At 42.4% G+C, this 22,780-nt stretch overlaps 1 protein-coding gene across 2 annotated transcripts in view; it reads right to left on the reverse strand.

Annotated features, from left to right (window-relative positions):
- Positions 1 to 986: 986 nt before the first annotated feature.
- Positions 987 to 22,780, reverse strand: part of ALK (ALK receptor tyrosine kinase) — a 908,221-nt gene continuing 886,427 nt past the window's right edge. Inside the window, exons 24-29 of one of the 2 annotated variants that reach the window (XM_060245392.1) lie at positions 16,044 to 16,141; positions 8,787 to 8,879; positions 7,373 to 7,474; positions 6,449 to 6,583; positions 3,762 to 3,852; positions 987 to 2,076 (exon numbers count right to left, since the gene is read on the reverse strand). In XM_060245392.1, the coding sequence (XP_060101375.1) occupies positions 1,372 to 2,076; positions 3,762 to 3,852; positions 6,449 to 6,583; positions 7,373 to 7,474; positions 8,787 to 8,879; positions 16,044 to 16,141 (1,224 nt within the window). In that variant the 3' untranslated portion in view covers positions 987 to 1,371. The remainder of the gene's footprint in view (positions 2,077 to 3,761; positions 3,853 to 6,448; positions 6,584 to 7,372; positions 7,475 to 8,786; positions 8,880 to 16,043; positions 16,142 to 22,780) is intronic. The other variant, XM_060245400.1, reaches the window with a different exon arrangement.

Here is a 22,780-nt window from a genome sequence, read left to right on the forward strand (position 1 = left end):
GCATTGTTACTGAAATGCATGAGAAAGCCAGGTTAGTAAGAGCATATACAGTTCCCATTTATTCCAATGAAGCTTATGCAGCAGATGTCCCCAGTGGCTCATCCACATTATTCTGAGTGCCAAAAGAGAATCGATGTTAATGATTATGTTGTTTGTTTAGTTACATTTGCATGACAGAATCTGCTTCAGCAGTCATTAATGGCTAGATCACCATACTCTCAAACTCAGCCACCATGCCACTATCAGGTCACAATTCAGCATGTGTTAAGACTTGTATGATGTGGGCTGGCCAAGCCATTGCTACACTCCTGATTATTCAGTCTGGATGAACCAGGCCAGTGTGGGAATTGGCCAGTGCCGGTTCTCTACAATTTCTCTTCTCAAAATCCATCACTTCCAAAAAGCCTTTATGTCAGCTCCTAAAGTGTCACGGACACTGACGAAAATGAATAACAATAGTCCAATGTGCTGGAAAAAGGGATGTGGGCACATACCAGCACAATCATATGACCGCTTTTGTATATGCCCAACCTCTGCCCTCCATATTATTAATCTGCTTATAGTTGCGGAGCTTCCTATCTTCATCATACAAAATCTGGCATCACAAATACCCACTGAAGAATAAGTACCAGTTTTAATGGCTTGACTGTTCCTGTCCTTGCTGCCACCAGTTCCCTCAGAAGAAATTACAAAGCAGAAGAGGATTTGACTTTTTCTCGCCAAACAGAAACCATACAATGTCACCATTACACTGACCACATTCCTTAACATACTGCAGTTTTCATCTCAGGGACTAAACCAGTGAAGTTGTCATGGTTCTGTTGCCTTGCCAACAGCACCATGGCTTTGTATGCTTGAGGAAGGGCCATGCTGTGATGTCAACGCTGTCTAACTAAGGCGTGCACTGAGAATGCATTATCCAATTTGTTTTTGGCATGAATCCAGCTTATTTCTCCACCCTCTCTGCAAATCTCTGGCATCAGGAAGGATCCTCAAATTGGGCAGTATAAGAAATTCCAAAGCATAAAAACGTTGGACAGTGAATCTTGAAATGGCGCATAAACAACCAAAAGAAAGCCACACATAGGGAAGGGTATAGCGAACAACCATGCAGATGACTTTATGCAGTTGTGACACGGGCCTTGCTGAGAATACTGTATGTTGCTCTAGTTTGTCTTGTGTAGGAAGGGGCTCTGACCAACTGAAGCCTCTTGGTGTATTTGAAAACCCAGCTTTAAAGGGTGGCACTTCAAAGCAAATTGGCACATCAAGGACAGGAACCTTGTTCTGTTCTTGTGGACTAGTGACCCTGAAATTTGCTCCAAGGCTCATGAGTCACATGGGGAAGAGAGTTCAGAGGACAAAGGGCTTTCAAGGCCCCTGATGAGTTACATGGATCTTGTTCCGAAGGAGAGGGTCCTCATAACTGCTGGCACAAGGTGGGGCCGAGATTTCCAAGGGCAAACCCTGCTGTTGGTATCCGTAGTTAACATTTCCACAGGGGAAATGGCGGAGCCTGAACAGAGGCACTTCCTTAACAGTGGCTGTCAGTGAAGATGGTTCTAGAAGAAGGGAGGAGCTTGGCAACCTTCCAGTCACAATGCTGAGCCCCAAAGTACAGTTCCCTTCATGTCCTAAACTTTCCCTCTCAGTTGCCTCTTTTTCTGCCTGTGAATTGTTTTTGACAACTGGCTTCTCTGAAAACCAGGAGCCATATGTTGGGTTCCAGAGGTTGGTGGGTTTGTTTCTGGACCCCCGCCCTTTATGTAGCTCAGTAGAGGGATTGGACTGAGTGTATGCCATGTTGACGTGTCCCCCTTCCATGGCTCCTTGTGTATTAGCATGGATGGCAGGCTCTGCCTTGACTGCTTTCACTTGTGGTTTTGCTGCAGGAATGGCTAAGGCCAGAGAGGGTGGGGAAGGCAAGAGCTGTTCGACACTCTTCTTGTCTTGCTGTGGCAAGACGAGCAGAGGAGGAATTGCTTCAGGGTCTTCAGGGCGGACTGGGACCTTTTCTTCTTCTTCAATGCATGGCCCATATTCCACAGGTAAAACAGTGTTGATTACATCCGGATCCTATAAGAAAGAACAATAAGACTCTCAAACATGGGCTTTGTTGCTTGATATGAAAATCCCAATGATACAATTTTTCACTTAGAGTTTGCTTGGTTCCCACTTTACTTTCTTTTAGGCACCAGGCCAAAACACATCTTTTTTATCCAGTCTTTTAATTAGTTTTTTTTTTAAATCTTACCAACTTTGTAATAGTCTGCTTCTGTTCTATGGGTAAATTTAAGCTGTTTATGTCCAGTGGTTTGTTTTAATGGTGTTTTTAAAAACTTTGTTATGATATTTTAATTGTAAGCCACCTCCAGCAGGACTCTGAAAAGGTGACAAAGAAACATTCTAAATAAATAAATAATGTACCTTTGGTTAATAGCAAATGTACTGTTAAATGGCATCTTCTCTACAGGGGTAATGATTAAGTGCTGTGTAGCTTTGATGAGATAAGGTCAAGAATAGCCCCTGATAGATCAGAACAATTTACTTTGGCATCCTGTTTCCCACAGTGGCCATCCAGATGCCCCAAAAGGCCCACAACAGAAGCAAAGCCTCCCCATGTTATTGCCACTGAGCAACTGGTACTCAGAAGTATATTTCCTCTGAACATGGAAGTTCCCTTTAGCAATCAATGGCTAACAGCTACTGGTGGACTTATCCTCCATGGATTTGCCTAATCCTTTTAAAAAGCTGGCTAAATGAGTGACCATCACTCCATCCTGTGGTAATGTATACCACAAACTGACCACAAATTGACAGGAGGACTTCCTTTTGTCTGCCTTTCATCTACTGTCCATCATCTTCATTGGGTGCCCCCAAATTCTAGTACTTGAGACAGTGGAAGTTCTCTTTTCCACTTTCTCCATCCCATTCATAATTTATAAGTTTTTATCATGTCCCTCACAGTCACTTTTTTCTTCTAAAAATGAAAAGCCTTAAAGTGCATTGTGGATTCTGGCTATTTTATTTTCAACCCCTTTCCTAAAGCATAGGCTTTTCCTTCATTGCAGCTACTGAACAATAATCTGCATTTGCACTGAACTATCCAACACAACTCTTTCCTGGTTGATCACTACTAGTTCAGACCTCAGGTCCGGTGACTTTACTAGACACACTGAAGATAAAACACGAGAGGGTTATTGCCATCTTAAGGACCTACGCTTGTAGGGATCAGAATGGCTGCAGAGAACTCAGACAGAGCTTTTCTCACCATTCATCACTTCTAGATTATCTTGGACTCAGTCTGCAGCTGCCTCTTTTTGTAACAGGGTAATGCTATTAATTTCCACATGTTTTGTGAGCATCTGCTTCTGGAATAGATGGTTATAATATAAGCTATCCAACTTTTCTTTTCTTTTGCATCAGTGAATTATATACCTGTGAGAACTGGATTGTACTGAGAAGTAAGCTGGATAAAAATGAAATAGGAGGAAATCTGAGATCACTTTCTAGGCTGCTAGAAGGATATTTAACTAATAAAGACAACAAAGGGAACTGTTCTCATGTGGAAAATATGAGGGAAAATAGGGAATATGGAAAGCTGGGTCAAATCTCTTCCTCCCCTTCACAGGAATCCAACCTTCTACTTTCTGTGGAGTCCAAGTCTGATGCCTGTACCCATAGAGCCTTCCTCATGTTCCTCTTAGAGCATTGCTCACAATGGACAACATTTGATATCAGAACCAAATAGTCACAGATACCTGGGTGCAGTATTCAATCCTCTCCAATATTATAGCAAAGTTTGGCCTGTCTTCAGGCGCGTGTTGCCAGCACTGAGTCATTATCCGATACCTGTAACAGCAACAAAACAGAAGATAGTCAACAGCAGGAAAGCAGACAGTTGGTTGCTTTAGGGAGACATCTAATTAGTTGCATCAGAAGGAACTCAACACAATTCCTATCAACGCTCCAGTTACATCTCTAGATCCTAAACCATTCAGATCTGGACTTAAGTTCACATCCCACATTCCATTGGTAGATAAAGAAGTGATTGCTCAAATTATTATGCAAGTTCCTAAATGTAGAAGCTAATGATATACTCTAAAATGAATGAGAATCTTTGCTATTACATCAAATAGAAGTAATTTTTTTTAAAAATTAAGCCAGTATGAATAGAACAGAATAGGGAGGTATGCACTAAAATGGGTAGCCAAATGTTTTCTTGGCCATTAATTGCCAAGAAGACATTTGGCTATCATTTTCAAAAGACATTAATTGTAGCTGCTGCTAACAGAAATGGAGACTGAATAGTTCCCACAAGGAAAAGCCCAATTCATAGCAGACTACACCATTATAAATACCCTAGTGATGGAGACGCAGTGGGGCCTGAGAGCCAACATGGTGTAATGGTTAAAATGCTGGACTAGGAGCAAGGAGACCTTGGTTAAAATCCCTGCTCTGCAGTGGTTCTCACTGGGTGACCTTGAGTCAGCCATTCTCTCTCAGCCCAAATTTATTTCACTGGATTTATATCCTGCCCTTTCCACAAGCGGGCTCACAGGTTAGCTATTGGAGAAAATGGAGCAGGGGGGAGAACGAAGGAGCCCCGAGCTTCTTGGAAGAAAGACAGGGTAAAAATGTAACATGTTTGCAACTGGGCTTTTCTCTGCACATGTTCATCACGCCCACTTACCCCCAGCTCTCTGCTGTCTCACTGTTTACCTAAATTCCTGCCAGTTCCACTCCAAAAACATTATGTTCACTTACTTCCAGAGCTAACTGGATCCTACCACAGGCTTCCTTCATTTTAAAAAGTGTGTGCTTATATTACTTAAAGAAGAGCATGTTCTATGAGGTGGTGTTTGGTCAGGTCTTATCTTTGAGAGTCTTCAATACAGACAATTTCTCCTTTCATTCTGATTAGAGGTAATATAATGCAACTTCAGAAAAACAGCTTACCTTGAAGCCAAAAGCCTATGTAAAATCTGGAACTTTTATTCACATTGTGCAAAGATTTTTTTTTTAATCATAGGCTGTTACTATGGGTTTCCGAGGTTTGACCATCAGGGCCCTGTAGCTCACACCATCCTTAGGGCGTTTTCGCACTCACCTTCAGCCGGCGCGACCCCCCTCTTCACCGCGCAGGATCTGCGCGGATTTCGCACGTAAAGCCGCGGAGCAGCCGGAAGAGCCGGAAACTCCCGGCGCTTTTGCGGCGCAAACGTAAACCGCCAAAAAGCAGTTTCCGTTTGCGCGGCTTTTGCGCCGGGAGTTTCTGGCTCTTCCGGCTGCTCCGCGGCTTTACGTGCGAAATCCGCGCAGATCCTGCGTGGTGAAGAGGGGGGTCGTGCCGGCTGAAGGTGAGTGCGAAAACGCCCTTAGAATCAAAACAGGAAGCCAGTTTCTCTCTGGCACTACTATTTCTAGCCAAAGAGGGAACCTGCTTGCCAAGAGTGCACAATTACGATGTGCACATTTGTGAACATGTACAGTGTAGATACTTATCATTCAGCTCCATGATTGAATACTAGTAAGTCAGGTGACTTCAGACACGACATAGAAATGGAACCAGCCAAGTACTGAAATTACAACCTTCAATGGGATTAAGAAATAAATGAATGGAACTATTAAACAGAAGCAAATAATACAAGCACTACAATATAAGCACATCATAAGCCTGGTCTGGACAGAAACTATCTTACCTAGTGGTTGCAGTTAAACTATTATGGCTTTCTCCATCCAGCAAACTATATTTTGAACTAGGAATTCTTTGTTTGTAGATTCTGAGTTGCTTTAAGTAATTAAGAATGTCCAATGTACTTTGGCAGGGATCATTGACAAGAAAGAATGAACCTACATCAGTCTTTAGTGTTGACATACCCTAATGAAGGAAGTGAGCAGGTGTTGAGAGACGATTGGTTGAAGGGGAAGAGAAAGGAAAGTGATACAAAAAGATGGAATGAAACAACATGAATCATGAACCTACATGAATGGAAAGTTAGAGGAAGAGGAGCAGAATTAGAATGTGGTTGGGGACTGGTAAGAAGAGAGCTCTGGAGAGAAGCTTTATGGTGCAATTAAATAAGGAAGGATATGTGAGTTGAATGTTGCGTCTTTCATGATTCATTTCCTGGAAGCATCAAGCCTAATCCATTATGTGAACTTAATTTTTATTAGAGGGTCTTAGGTTATTTGAAGGAGAATCCAGGGCCTCTTGAACTATTACAAGAGGATAAAGACTCTGAATATCACCCATTAGTGATTAGTACTACCTACCAAAATGTCTCCACTGCACTGACCACTGCAGCTAATGGCAGTACTCGTTGTAATAGATAGGTAAGATATACAATAATGAAGCTAAAAGAACTTTCCAGAACAGAAAGAAAGAATTCCAAAACATAAGATGAACAACACTTATGGAGCACAAAGGTTCTTAAAAGTTTCCTACACAGGGCCTGGGCAGTTTTTAGGTGGGTCCATCCTTCCTCCATTTGTTACGAACTCCAGAACCTCCTGGTTACTTTTGCTGGGATAGGGCATATATCCAAGAGAGAATATTTCCCACAGCAACACTCCAAATGACCTGGACACAGAAGAACAAGAAATAAGGTCAGGAATACAAAGAATGGAAATTGTGCAAAGATATCTAGAGTAGGGCAAACATATGCAAAAGACCTTTGTGTTGTGTCACCTAATTTAGTTAGCTGTGGGATACTTATTTATTTATTTTATTTTTAAATTAACTTTAGATTTATATGCTGCCCACTCCACGAGCGGACGTCTGATGTTACTTTTTGTGGCATCAAAGTCTGAAGTCATATGAGAGATGCCCACATTGTGGGTCCTTTCAACACCAGCACTGCTGCAGTTTTTGGGAAGGATGATGTTACAGCAGGAAGGAGACATGACATGGATTCCTTCCATGACTACCAGAGAAAGGTCCTTTTCATCAACAGCCGCACCTCTAGAATGTCCTCTTTGCAAGGTCCACCTGCATGTCTAATGATAGCATTTGGACACCAGGAAAAGACTTGAATATTAAATAGTTATATATGCATGGAGTTTTGGGTGCTTTATTGTTATATTAGTTTTTGTTGAGATTGGCTTGGCTATTTTGTATATTGTATATTATTGTATATTATTATTAAACAAGACTACTTTGGAATAAGAATAACAGCCAATATGACTTCCAGCCTCTGGCATTGCTGAGTAAGTCAAGAAGCAGCCAAAATCTAGTGTATCTCACACTTCCAAGCACAATGTCATAAGAAGCTCCATATCTTTCAGGGGGAATAGGTTGGGGGGCATAGTATTCAAAACACTGGCCAGCCAGTTAGTTGTAAAATGGATGGAAAGTACTCAGTAGACCTACCAGGTATCTGTTTTAGAAGTGAATATCCCTTCCATGAAAGCTTCAGGTGGCATCCACTTGACCGGCAGCATTGTACATCCTCCTTTTCTATAGTAGCTGGCCCTGGTGAAGAACAGAAGTAGACTGTGAAATAGAGTCAGATTCTATAGGAAAGTGGCACTTTCTGAGTTAATATTAAATTCACACAGAGAAGAATGCAAGCCACATTTCCCTCTTCAATCTGCACAGCATGGGGAGCTAAATTGTGACAGCCAGATTGTGATCTGGGATTAGGGAGGCAAATGAAGTGTGCCTGCATGAAGGAAGACAGGGAGTAAGGTGCATAGATCATGGGGGTGCAGGGTCCAACAAATAACACATCATCCCTTTTTGCTTCAACCCAACACAGTGTAAACCCTACAGTACCATAACGTTTATGGCTGCACATATTCTATTGTATTGTAAACTGAAGTCACTGCAACCTGGGATGATTTTTACTCCGACACCACAGACTATACAATTTCCCATTGGTGAAGCCTTATGTAGATACCACAGGTGAGATATGTATTAAACACATTAACAGGGCTAAGCAGATTGACAATCCCTATGGCAGCAATTCAAACATACCCAACTCATTCAATAGAGTATCCCATTTATACCATCAAGAACTGTGTTCTTGTGGCTAAAGTTCTTAAACTCCTCAACTAACATCCATGTATGGAAAACCAAAATCCCAAACAAATGCTTGGTAACACTTATGAAAGATAACAACAATGACTCCATTTGGTGCCATAAATTTAATTCTTCAGACTAACATCAGAGGGCACTGTAGGGACAGCAGTTTTGCATTATGGATTAGAAGTAAGCAAAAGTCTTGATGGCACGCACTGTCATTAAAACCTTCCTGGCATTTTTGCAAGTGCAGAATCATTAATTTGAGCATCCTGGCTAAATTCCAGGTTGGGTAATTACATTCTTCTGACCCTTCCCCCCTCTTTGATATGCTGTAAACTGAAGAGATTTACTAATGACAGAGTGGCTGAAGGGAATGGGGTCAAAAACCAAGGAGGATGAGGCTGTAAGTCTGGATCTTGTGTAGCCACAATAAAGAACTGTGACATTCAGAGTAGAAAAAGAGAAGAAAAGGGTATGTGGTGGAGGTGGATTGGGGGCTGCATTAAAAACAACATGCAACAGGAGAATGACTGCGTGAAAATGATGAAGGTAGGGGGATCCAAGGAGGCTGGGAAGAGTCCATAGCTTGAAAGTAAACATTAATACTCCAAGGTGGATTTGGAAATATCACAGATAAGTAATTTTTGTGCCAATCCCCAAATATTAAAAAAAATGCTGCAAAGAAGCTAAGCCAAGCAAACATTCCCCAGTCAAGTAATAACCTTCCACCAGGTGATGCCAATAAACTGTGTTTTCTTACCTGTATATGTCCCGGGCCATCCCAAAATCTCCAATCTTTGCTATTCTCCCAGGTCCTTTACAAGTGAGAAGGCAATTTCGAGCAGCAATGTCTCTACGGAAGAAAAGAGGGAGACTCTGGATCTTTCAATTTTTTTCTTCTTGCTGCTCTGAAACCTTCAGCTATGTTATGCCCTAGGAAGAGTAACTCATGAAAAACTAAGGAAATAACTTATTGATTACTGAACATTTTAATTTGCTTTTCTAAAAGGTTAAAATAGAGTGTGCAATCACATGAGCAGTCTGGCCTGACATAACCACTCCTCCCCTCCAGATCAAATGGTTGTGATCAAACATGCACATTTGGCTCCTGTGCCCCACTTGTCTCTATCTTGTGCTACAATCACTCCCATGTGGATTAATAGTCACCAGCAAATTCTGGTGGCTACCCTGGGAAAGCACTTCCATGGAGGTGTTCCAGGTGTCTGATTGCCTGGGTGTGCCATGATCATTCCACTCCATTTCCAGGATGTCTCTTTAAAAAAAACCCTTACTCTGATGTTCTCTTCAGAGCTCCCATAAAATGTGGACAGGAGCGCACGTGTCCTTGTCTGCTTCTAAATACACATAGCGGGACTAACGGGGGGGGAAAACAACTCAGCTGTGGGTCCATAGTTGTGGCACTTTAGCAATGTAAATAACCAACCATGGGCCCACAGCACTATGGTGTCAGCTTAGGGGGCACTGTCTTATCAACAGAAACCACCCCAAATACAAGTAGTTTATTTAAAACCAAAATACTGCTGCAGCAACTTGCCCATCTGACTGCACCCACAGATTCAGCAGTAAAGGATTCAAATCATTCAAGAACTTTCTAAAAATCACTCCCATAAGTAAGTGACAATCACTGGAAAATGATTAAAGCTACATTTGTGCATATACTTACCTAAGAATATGTCCTGTTTTTGGAGCACTTGCTGTTCATTTGACATGCAAAGTGTTGGGCTACAAGTATGGTACTGGGCTCAAGTACAACCTTTGCCAAGAACTGAGAGTCTGGTCTTGGGTAAGGCACTAGTCAGTTTCCACATTTGTAAAATGTGTATGATAGTGATTTGCAGGCCTCATTTTGGGCTGGAGTGCTGCTCCAGAAGCTATTCCACCCATCCATCCCCATGTCCTCCCCACCTACTCCTGTTTCCCCCTCTGCATTGTAAGTTAGGGTGGGCAGTCAACCAGCCAGCAGCAGCTTAGCCCTGCCCCCAGCAGCCCTCAGTCCAGCCAGGACAAGCTAGGAGCTACACGTGGACATCTCTGTCGCTTCTGGGAGCTAGAAGGGTAAGTTCTGTGGCTCCCGGGGTGAGTGAGTTGGAGCATCCTCAGTGGAGGTGGTGGCTGGATTGGCTGAGCCACACAGAGTCCACATGGCTGCAGGGGCAAGCTTCTGCCTCCACTGGCCATGTTTTCCCCAATGGCATGGCAGCTCATGGGCTCACGGGTGGCTGGGAGGCAGTCTTCTTGTGGGGGGGGAGGGTGGGTTGGAGCGTCCTTGGTGGGAAGGGTGGCTGGAGTGGCAGAGCCACACAGAGTCCACATGGCCATGGGGTTAAGCTTCTGTCTCCCCTGGTCATGTGTTCCTTGGCAGCTGTCATTCCCAGGCTACTGGGTGGCTGCGTGAGAGGGGTTTGGAATATTCTCAGTGTGCACTCCAGCAGCAGCTCAATCGGTCTCTGGGTTGGTGAGTGGGAGTCTTTTTGGGAAAGGGGTTCATCCCTCCCTCCCTTCCTCCTCCCTTCTTTTTGCTTCATTTCCACATCTCTCCCTCCCAACCTCCCTCCCCATCTCCCTCCCTCCCCCCTCTCTCATTTCCTTCCTTTCTCTCATTCTTTCTCTCTTTCTCTGTTTCTCTCTTTTTCTTTTTTCTTTCTGCCTTTCTGTCTGTCTCCCCCAAACCTGCCTCTACCTCAGCCTTCTGATGCCCTTCTGGTGATGTCAGGGGAGTGTGGCATATGCAAATGAGTTATGCTAATGTGTTATGCTAATGAGCTCCACAAAGCAGCCCTGTGGTGCAGAGTGGTAAAGCTGAACTCTCTGCTCACGACCTGAGTTCGATCCCAGTGGAAGCTGGATTCAGGTAGCCGGCTCAAGGTTGACTCAGCCTTCCATCCTTCCGAGGTCAGTAAAATGAGTATCCCGCTTGCTGGGGGGAAAGTGTAGATGACTGGGGAAGGTGATGGCAAACAACTCTGTAAAAATTCTGCCATGAAAACGACTGGTGCTTGCACAGGGAACCTTTCCTTTCCTAATGAGCTCCTGCATCTCTTTTTCAACAAAATGACCCCTGATGATCTGGCCCAATAGCCTATATCAGATTCAGAATATATCATGGGATAGGTTTATATGCAAATCTATTGGTTAGACAAAGAGTCAGGGCTTTTTTTTTTTTGAGCAGGAATGCACAGGAACGCAGTTCCGGCTGGCTTAGTGTCAAGGGGTATGGCCTAATATGCAAATAAATTCCTGCTGGGCCTTTTCTACATAAAAAGCCCTGCAAAGAGCTAGTCATATCTAATAACTGACAGAGATGCTAGCCAGCACAACAAGTGAAGTGCACAGATTAGCTCACAGGTAAATTTCTGGATGTGCTTTTGGTGTGTTAAGTGGTTGTGCAATACATATGGCTGAGAGTTCAGCATTTGCTTTTACTACTTTGGAGAAGATAAAATTTATTTTCTCCATCAAAGGCTATGGGTGGAAGCTCAACGGTTTTTGATAGACCTGGGAGAGCTGTCCATCTTTTTTTTTGTAGTTCAAGAGTAGACTCCAGAGCAAAAAAAAAAAAGACTGAGCAGGGACAAACTGATCATGTATATACTGATTCTGGAACAACTGATCTGAAAACAAAACAAACTGTTCAGCCGGCTGTTTTTTTCTAGGTAGTTCTTTACAGGTGTTCCATTGCGTTTTTTTCCTTTCTATCCCCCTTTTTTTTGTTTCATGGACACAAGGTATTGAACAATCCAAAAAACAGAATAAAGGCTTCTTCCAAAGAATTTTTATTTAATTTTAAGCCTTTACACCTAGAAGAAGCAGTAGCTGCCAAAAGCTTTGCAACAGCTGCTGCACAATCATAGTTTACATCCAAAAGTAGGGTTTGGAGAACTGATTTTGATGAGATGTTACCATGCACCAAAATCCACCTCTGGATCCACTACTATCTCTCCTTTTTGAGCAAGAGGCAGTCCACCATTATGTGTGAGATGGTATGGATAATGTCAGAACCACATTGACAAAATCTATCCAAAAAGGGGATAACAAAAAACTTGTCGTAAAAACACATAGAAGGGAAGGCATTTAAATGTGCTACCATAAATGCTCGATGTTCTGAGGGAATACTAAGGGCTGATAAATAATGGGTTTTTTTCCTCCCATTGGAATAATTCCAAGCACTAATGGGGAACAAACTTGCTTTCCTCTACTCCAAGTTGAAATAAAATCGAACTCAGTTATTAGATGTATTAATCTTCTTTTTTTACCATCACCAGTGGTCTGACCTAGCCTCAGATCGCAAAGCATGGAGGCACACCATCCACCAGGCTGTCTCTTCTTTTGAGAACGCACGCATAGCTGGTCTTGAGGACAAAAGGAGATTGAGGAAGAATCGCACTGCTACAGCACCAACCCTAAATCAGACTTTTCCCTGCAGCCACTGTGGCCGGACCTGCCTGTCCCGCATTGGTCTTGTCAGCCACCAACGAGCCTGCAGCAGACGTGGACTATTGCACCCTTCTTAAATCTTCGTTCGCGAAGCCAAGCCGAGAGAATCTTCTTTTGAGGTCCAAAAGTTTTGAGGAGGTAATATTTTCAGTAGTGACTCCTAGTTGTGAAAATTTATCATCTGGGCCGAGGTTAGATGCACATAAACTGACGAGATGGGCATGGATGAAAGCCAGATTCATGTCGGATTTTATGCGGTTGTCCAAACATCAGCATCTGGCAATAGTCGTTGGTTCGTTTGTGTCCCGAACTGCCACGACTGAGATGCGGACTTTTTTGATAGTACATTAAATCCGGAATAAGAATGCTTCCGACAACTCCTGCGCGTACTTTCTATGTTTGAACGCTCCATTGTAGCCGACTTGTCGCAAGCACACATCCGCTTCCCTGCAAGAGCCCACTCCAAATGATATCATTGCACCAGCAATTGTTGACTCAGCCTTCCAACCTTCCGAGGTCAGTAAAATATGCACCCATCTTGCTAGGGGGGGGGGGGGAAGTATAGATGACTGGGGAAGGCAATGGCAAACCACCTCGTAAAAGGTCTGTCATGAAAACTTTTTGAAAGCAGCGTCACCCCAGAGTCGAAAACGACTGGTGCTTGCACAGGGGACCTTTCCTAAATGGAGGGGGAGGCAGATTGCCCACCTTTGCTGCCTCCCTGCCAGGGGAGGAAGATGACCCACCTTTGCCATCTCCCCGCCAGGCGGAGAGACAGCAAAGAGAGTTGCCGTGCTCCCCCCCCATTTAAACACCACGCCGGAGTGTTTAAATGGGGGGGGGAGGAAGATCACCCACCTTTGCTGTCTCCCCGGCAAGCGGAGAGACAGCAAAGAGAGTTGCCATGCTCCCCCCCTATTCAAACACCACGGCAGGGTCTTTAGATGGGGGGGAGGAAGATCCCCCACCTTCGCTGTCTCCCTGCCAGGCGGAGAGACAGCAAAGAGAACTCCTGGGCTTCCCCTTCCTTTCTGGGTGTTTAAATGGGGGGGGGGCAGATCGCCCACCTTTAAAAAAAAAAGACAAGTACAATATTTCACGTACTGCGCTTGTGCGAATGTGGAATGCCATCTCAAAAAATGAGGTCCGGTTGAGACCTCTGATCAACCAGCGACGGGACCAACGCTGCTTAGAACTGAAGGATGGAGGGATGTCTGATCAGGAAATTCGTTGTGAAAAAGCTGCGGGGTATAATAGCGATGGGTTAGGGATGGATTTAATAGTGAGTGTGACCGCGGCCCTCGTGTCCTGAACCAGTAGTTATAAGCTGAATCCTGGCTCAAGAGGTACTGGAGACCATCTGTTGGAGCAGCATACAGAATTTTAGCTCTAAAATTTAAAGCACGGAGCCACGCTAGTGCCTCAACTGATCTGATGCCTAGTAGCTCTAGCCTAACTGTCAGGGTGGCAATACATGAGGGAAAGCCCTTAACTGGTGCAGGAAAAAAAGAAATAAAGATTATCCACTGACTCATTAACTGCCATGATCCAACTGTGCAAGGACTCGAGCTTTAAAAACCTGTATTGCTGCTGGAAAGTACTGAGACTGCCTGCCCGCTGTATAACAGATGCAATTGATCACTTTTATCACTCCTAAAACTTTTAAAATAAGCTTTCTGCCTGTGTCTCAATTTAGATTAACAGGGAACCAAACACCCAGATACTAGTTGATTTTTACCTGCTCAGTTTTATTATTATTTAGTATCCAGGGAGTGTTAGCATTAGACCAGACCATGGATTTAGAATAATTTACCTTTATTGTGATCACAGTTTTCATTAAGTTCCTAAGACCAGCTCTAATTCCATAAAGAAAAAAAAAAGCATCATCTGCATATAACAAAATAGAAATGAGTTGCTTAGCTAAGATGGGAGGCAGATCCTGCTTGGCAGATCCTTAAAGTATAAATTAGAAAGTAAAGGAGCTAATAGACAGCTTTGCTTAACATCCTTGATCATCCTGATCTTCTCAGAGTGTCATCCATCAAAAAGTGCAATGTACCTGGGCAGAAGTGTTAGTATAAAGAAGGTGAATAAGCCACAAAAGGCGACTATCTATAGACATTGCCTTCAGTTTTCCCCAAAGACTCTTTCGAGACACAGAGGAAAATGCTGCCTTTAGATCCATAAAGGCAGCAAAAGGAACTCCTCTAGGGACCAAATATTTATAGACTAGATGAACAAGAACCACACAATAATCTAAGGTACTGTGGCCTGGCTGGAAACCAAGTCACTCTGGATCAAGTATATTAAAATGCTGAATGCAGTCTTGCAATTTTTCTAGCAAAAGGAAGGAGTAAATCTTCCCTTACAGAGACAACAAAGTAATAGGATGATAATTTGCTGTGTCACCCCTGGACTCAGTTTTACAAATCGGGACAATGATGCCTTATTGCCATGATATAGGGATTGATTTGATTTGATTTATTAAATGTTTGGATCACCCAATCCCTGCCACAGCAAAGCTTTGGATGATATACAACATATTCAAAACAATTACAATAAAAACATTGTTAAAAACATACATAAGACTAGAACAGCAGAAAAACAGATGGCGAATAATATGTCTGTTCAAATTGCAGACTGCTGACTACTCGTATATTGTCAACGTGGGTGAATGGCAAGTAATGTCACCCATCAATCCAAGTTATTTCTAATTGTTTCTAATGGAATTCTGTCTGGGCCAAAAAACGTGCACACTACCTCAAGAATTGCTTCATGGGTGTCCGGAGGCCATTTGGGGGGTTGTGTTGCAAGGGTATAGTTACTGTTCCAATTGGCAAAGGGTCACTATAAACCTGAGAAGGATTCTCAGAGTCCAGAAGGTATAAATTTAGAAAAAATGATTTAAAAAAAAATCCATCTGAATCTGAGACCAGCATCCAGAATTTGGCTGAAAGGCTAACATCAATGAATCCCACTTGTGCCACATTTCTAGGTTTTTTTTTGTACTCAAGGAGATTCTTGTAAGCATGTTTTGTCAACAACAGATCAGCCAAAAAATTCGGGGAATGAACCTGTCTGAAGTAATATTCTTAACAAAAGGCTTTATACATGAAGCATAGAGACCAAATTTATAATAAGAATCTGTTAAAGAACCATTTCCTAAAATAATTTCTGAATGGATTCTTTGAAATGAGCTAGAATACAGGAATTATTATTTCATCAAGACTGAATTTTAAATGATTTAATGGTTTAAATTGTCCTGATGGAGCTTAGTATGATAATGCTGTTAGAATTAGTAAGTAGGTGATTAGTGCTGTCATCCATTTTTTAAAGCTTAGAATTTGACAGTGGCAATATGACATGAAATTTGCTCCCTGAACTTTGGCATTTGTTTCTTTTTTATTTTCTGAGAAATTGAACCTCTAGGGGGCGGTAGTGCACAATCATCCTCAGCAGGCATTGCTCTCACACACATCCTTTAGTCTGCCTGTTGCCAATAATGACACACATACAGGGCCATTAGGCAGTGGTCTTTCAGCAACAAAATGCTCATGCTTACCTGTGGATGAAATGATTTTCTTCCAGATACTGACAGCCACAAGCAATGTCACGAGCCACATGAAGCAGGTCCAGCATGGTCAAGGAGGAAGGATGGCTCTAAAAAATTGGAAAAACAACATCAATAACTGTGTACACACCCTCAAGGGTATGAGCTACCATCGGGGTAGGCCAACATTAAGGAACTGTTTTTCAAAAGGCAACAAACTCTGAATGCCCACAATATCTCCTGAAATATGGTATGGTTATTAGATTTCTGAAAAGTTAAGTGTACATTTTTTCTGAAGAGTAGAGCCCCATGGCACAGAGTGGTAAAGCTGCAGTACTGCAGTCTGAACTCTCTACTCACGACATGAGTTCGACCCCTGTGGAAGCTGGTTTCAAGTAGCCGGCTCAGGTTGACTCAGCCTTCCATCCTTCCGAGGTCAGTAAAATGAGTACCCAGCTTGCTGGGGGAAAAGTGTAGATGACTGGGGAAGGCAATGGCAAACCACCCCGTAAAAAGTCTGCTGTGAAAATGTTGTGAAAGCAACATCACCCCAGAGTCAGAAACGACTAGTGCTTGCACAGGGGACTACTTTTACCTTAAAAAAAAAAAAAAAAAGCTATGAAGAATTTCTGCACAGGGTTTAGAAACCAGAGGGTATTTAAAAAATTATTTCAAGGGTTAGGTTATGATAGTTTTCCTTCTCCTTCACCCTTCTCGAGTAATTATCCTATTACACACCAGGCATCCCATCAAACCTTTCCTCTGCCATCTCCATTGCTGATAAAAGTTTTGAATTCTGCAGCCTCCATGCATATTAAATACGCTTAAAGGGGGAGATTACCTTAATTGGGACAATTTATATCAGTAACCAAATATGGTTTTCTAGTTTTCAAACCAAAGTCCATTTTACTGCAAAATAAGGATCCACTCAGCAATAAAATGAAAATGTACAGAGGAGAGACACATTTCCCATATACTTCTTTTTCTAGTGCCCAGATTAATGAGTGGAAAGAACAGATGACACGTGCACTATCTGCCTACAAGGCAATCCATACATGGAAGCAGATTTCCTATTTCTAGATCAGCTCCTGTTGTACATCTGCAAAAGGTCTGGCAGAAGGCCTGCTCCTCCCCACATCTACTCCTCAAGACTGTGTCCCTTGAGATATTGAGGAGAAGGGAGACATCATCAGAATGGACTGTACTGATTAACTATCTGGGAAATAAAAGAACTGACTGGAGGTCATGATTGCCAGCTCTGTAGTCAAAGGAAGATCCATACTCACAGGCAGTGAGCATACAGCCCTCTCTGTATTTTTGCACAGGGGCTTTGGTTTATTATTTTGGTATATGATATCATAAAAATGGGAACAAAAGGTCAAGAACTGGAGCTTCAAATTACCTCTAGTAAAAGCTGATTATAAAGTGTTGTTACATCCAAGTTTATGTACATAAACAGGTTTTGCTGTTCTGGATTTTGTTACCCCTGGTTTGGTTGAGGATTATAGGTGGCAGAAAGCTATTTTAAGCAAGGCAAGTTATCCTGTTGGATACTGCTAACACTGCAGTAGGAGGCTAGAGAAAGAAAGCAGAAAAGTCTGGTAGAGTGCCTTCTGATGATTTTCCTATCTGTGGACCAAAAGCAAATACAAAGTAGCAATTCATGCTAAAACTTGTGACTCTCTTGGTTTTTGCTAACTCTTGGACTTTGGGAGGCTGGAAGTTCAAATCAACCTTCTACCCCTACCAACTTTTCTACTGGAAAACAGAGGAGCTGCAAAAGACAAACACTAAATCCCAGTAAGGCATGCGCCCCTGCTAGGTACTGATGCCTCTGGACTAGGGATGTTACAGGAGAAAGGTAGAAAATTTTGCTGAGACATTTGGTTCTGCCAGTTTTTGCTACCCTGGACTGAATGGTAAATTCTGGCAACTGGGGCTGGGAAGAAAGGAAACAAGTTCTGGCAGGATATCTACTCCTGCTAGAGTTTTCTTCTACCAGGGAAGGGTACAGGTGAAAACAGGACTTTTGTTGCTTTCAGATTTTGCTGTGTGTAGACAGAGAATCTCCAGATTAAACATAGCAAATTTCAGCAGGCCATCTGAAACGACTATATTTTGCATCGTTTAAATTTAATAAAGCAACATAATTCAAGCAGTTTTCCACTCCGTTTCATTGCCAGATTTCTAGTTTCTGGTTTTTGTTGGTTTTTACTTTCTGTCATGGTTAGTGGTTTTGTGCATCTGGGAGAATTCTTTTGAGAGAGATGGGCCTGCGTGTCCTCTTCCTCCTTTTGGAGACTCCCTTAAGGGATCTGAGCCACCATGTGGGATGCCTAGCTCAAGGGCTGTGCCCAGGCTTACCCCAAGTGGCAAACTGGCACCACTCAACAGCACCCACCCTTGTGATACCAATGATATTTGTCACTCCTGGGTTATCCCCCAGCAGGCAGGCTGTGGGATGCTGTGACTGAGTGGTAGGCGGGTTGTTCCATCTCCTTGGAACCACCCCTGTGCTTTGCCAGTGCTCCCTGGTTTGTAATCAATAAAAGCTGTGGCCTGGTTTTGTTCAAAAAGATGGTGTGGTGTTTTCTTTGTGGCTCTCCATAAGACTTCTCCTTATAAGGCCCTGCATCTACAAATGATGCCTTCATTTCCCCTTGAAAACACGTCTCAGTCGATACTGGGAATGAGTAAGGGCACAGTTACTGCAGCTATATTCTATAGTTCTATGGAGTATGCTCAGAATCCAAAACAACAGCAACACCTAGGGACATTTGGCTTGGAGGCAAATTCTCACACTAATACTGGAACTGAGGAACACAACTGGCAAGAGGAAGATTCTGGCAATGTCTTGTCCTCAGATATGTGGTTGTGGAGGAGGGAGACAGCAGGGAGCTTGCAGTACAGTAGTGAATTAGAGATTAGAAGAACTTGCAAGTATCTCATTTTAACAGGGTTGCCAGGTCTGGATTGGGAAATACCTGGAGATTGTGGGAGTGGAGCCTGAAAGGCGGGGGGAAGAAACTTCAGTAGGGTATAATGCTATAGAGTTCACCTTCCAAAGTGGCCATTTTCTCCAGGTGAACTGTTCTGATGGCTGGAGAACAGTTGTAGTAGTGGGTTGGTAACCCTTCATCTACAGCTATTTGCTGCAACAGGTACAGCTGGCATGAGCACTGCTCTACAAGATGGCAGAAAACATTACATTAGATATCTGCTTTTCCTTACATCAAGAGCTAGATGTGTTTGCAAGGGAATTCATACAGCTCAAAGCTGTAGCAACCCCAAGTGTACATCGGATGTTTAAATCCCAAAAAACTAAATATTTGGAGTGGAAACTGAACACAGTGTTTAGGTACCCCCTTTTGTTTCTTGTATCTTATGTTCTCAGAAAACAGGCTTAGAGAAAGCAACATCCATATAATTGCGTATATTTTTGAAATTTGAGGTGCTTTGTACAATTCTGGCACAGAAGAACACAACAGGTACAATTCACAGGTTTGTAGACTAAGCTACCACTAAATTTTATGTAAAACTCTTTCCTAAGTCTTAAAAAACAAACTGGTACAGCCTTTTATTCTCCCTCTGCTAAAGTAGATGCGCTCTGCCAAGGACAATTTAACAGGGTAATTTGTTTGAGACATGAAGCCTTTGGGCCCATTTTGTACTGAGATACAGAGCAGTGAAGTAGCCTTGAAGTGTTGAAGAAATTCACTTTCCAGCTCCTTGCTGCTCTTGTCCCCCAGATGAACGGATGATGCAGCCAGCTAGAGATTGTGTTGCTGCGGCTCAGAGGGAGGGATGAGGTGGAAGCATTAAAGCGACACGTCCCCTTGTTAGGTCAAACCTTCTGAAAGGTGACCGAACAACAAACTGACTCTATTGTTCAGCATAATCACTGCTTTGAGCAACAAGCTGCAGGATACAAAGGAGGGAAATTACTGCTTATCTTCCCAGAACCTCTCCTGATTGCTTTTTTACATGCAAACCTCTTGAGCAGAGAAGCCCTTTTAACTCCTTAGAAGTCTATGGTATTCCAGCATCTGCAAATTCCAGTTCTGAGGCCTCTGTTCTCCGTCTCTGTCAAGTTTCATGACCTTGTTGCAGAACTAATGACCTACTGTGCTTCCCAATAGATAATTTTTTTAATTTAGGTGAAAAGGAATGGAAGAGGTGAAAGGAAATCCTGTACATACTGAGTAGAAGAAAAAAAAATATTAAGGATTGCCTGAACAATGTTGATTTAAGGTGAGTTTACACAGCCAAAGATACACAAATCTTTGTCATCTGTATTCAACATGTGTTTGCATTAAATCCCACAGTGTTGAAATAATTTCTGACCCCAGTATAGAAATCAAATTTTATGTGGAGATTCTGTAGTCTTTGCCCTTTTCTGTTTTTCTCAGTGGTTGGTTGCTTGCATATATTATTATTATTATTACTTTACATTTATATTCCGCCCTCTCCGCAAGCGGACTCAGGGCGGCTTACAACATAGTTTATAAACATATAGTTTATTTAGTCATCATTAGTAGGATGTATCTCACCCTAATAGATTATTATTTCAAAAAAGTAAGGTTTTTTGAGATTTTTCTTTCTCTGACTAGTCTTGTAAAGGTAGTCCCCTGTGCAAGCACCAGTCATTTCTGACTCTGGGGTGATGTCTCATCATGACGGTTTCATGGCAGACTTTTTCACAGAGTGGCTTGTCATCACTTTCCCCAGTCATCTACACTTTCCCCCCAGCAAGTTGGGTACTCATTTTACTGACCTCGGAAGGATGGACGGCTGAGTCAACCTTGAGCCGGCTCCCTGAACCCAGCTTCCACCCAGATCAAACTCAGATCATGAGCAGAGAGCTTGAACTGCAGTACTGCAGCTTTACCACCCTGCACCATGGGGCTCTTCTGACTAGTCTTAAGAGTGCTAATTCTTGATCTACTGATTGTACAGTTATCTGAAGTTCAGAATGTCTAATTCTGTATTCTGTCACTAGGTGTAACTGTTAACTGGGGTGTCACTAGGTGTAAGAGCTAATGCACCACTATTTTGTGGCCAGCAATAGCTGTAACTAAGTGCCCTGTTATCCTTTTACAAAGAATGCACATTTTAAGAACAAAATCAGCACATCTGTTCACTAACCCACGTAATCAACCACAGAAAGATAATTACACATCTTGTTTATGCAAACTCACTCCGAGTAGCCTCATGTCTCATTGCATACAAAACAAAGAACAGGTAGTTCTACTTTTCTTCCAGCACTGAAAACAATAATTTAAAATACATATCTTTCATCAAACATAGACACATTCAGTCTTGTATTGATTCAATTCCATTTCATTTTGTTTTGCTAAGAAGAGACAGCTGAGACTGCAGTCTTAAGCAGACCTACAAGGAAGTAGGTTCTGTTTAAATATACATTACTTACTTCTGCTTAAATATGTCCAGGATTGTGGTATAGCAAAGTTGAGAGTTTTTTAAAATGAAATTACCCCCTCCCCCAATCTGCCAGTATCAAATATTCTGCTTAATAGATTACAGTGACTCTCTCAGATTTAGTTATTATATTTACATCCTACCTTCCTTTTTCAAGAGAAAAGCTCAAGGTGGCTAACAAACACAAACTGGTGAAAACTAGCCACCAGAAAGGAGGTCATGCTATATTTCCTGCAGAATGGTTGGTTTTTTATTCTGAGAAAGAAGGGACCAGGAAACAGTTGACCAGGCAGGCTGATAGAAGGAGCCTTGTTCTCTCTTCCTGTTCCATAGCATACCATAGTACAGCAGTCCCCACTCTGTGACTCATGAAAAGCAACATTTGCAATTATGCACATACATAAGTGCCATAAGTCATGACTAACTTAGGGCAACCCCTGCAAGAGGCTTTCAAGACAATTGTGAAACTCAGGTGGTTTGCCACTGCCTTCATCTTCAGAGTCCTTCTTGGAAGTTTCCCATATGTACTGATCCTGCTTAGCTTCTGAAATCTGATGAGATTAGGCTATACAATGTCACCTTCCTACCCCATATTCGTAATTACTATCAGTCAAAAGAGCTGCATTTACTTCCATCCCTGGCATGAAGCTTGCAACTCAGAGAGGTTTATGGTTTATCTGTTCTTCTGGCAGCTCTTCTAAGGTGGGAACCACCTGCCAAACACAAGTCCAACCTAGCAATGGCATTACCTGCTTTCTTGAAGTACGGGCAGGTGCCACAAAGAGAAACAATGCTCAGAAGAGCCATATGTGGCTCCTATGCAACTATGTATGTCATATAAATATTAAAATTCAGCATTGTGGGCCAAAGATGTAGGACAGACAAAAGCAAATATCCCTCAAACAATACATAATTAACACAAAACTTTATGCCCCGAGAAGTGATAGCCACCGTTATGGATGGTTTTAAATCTATTAATGGCTATTAGCCATGATAACTGAATGAAACCTCCCATATTTGGGGCAGCATATTTTTTAATACCGGTAAATATCAACAGGTTCCAACGTAAGTGAATAATAAAGTAAAAAAACACCAGAATAACAATAACACTTTTACACAATATAGTGTATATGCAACCTACATTTATCAAAATACGTGCATAGCAATAGTCATCATTAGTAACTTATGAACCATTCCTGATACTAAATTCACAAATGCTCATAATACAAATGCAGCTGGAAAAAGAATTCTTTTCACTCCCCCACACTGTCTGCTGTATGAAGATAATAAGGTACAGTTCCTCAGAGGCA

This window comes from Heteronotia binoei, chromosome 1, assembly GCF_032191835.1.
Source record: "Heteronotia binoei isolate CCM8104 ecotype False Entrance Well chromosome 1, APGP_CSIRO_Hbin_v1, whole genome shotgun sequence".
NCBI classification, from domain to species: domain Eukaryota; kingdom Metazoa; phylum Chordata; class Lepidosauria; order Squamata; family Gekkonidae; genus Heteronotia; species Heteronotia binoei.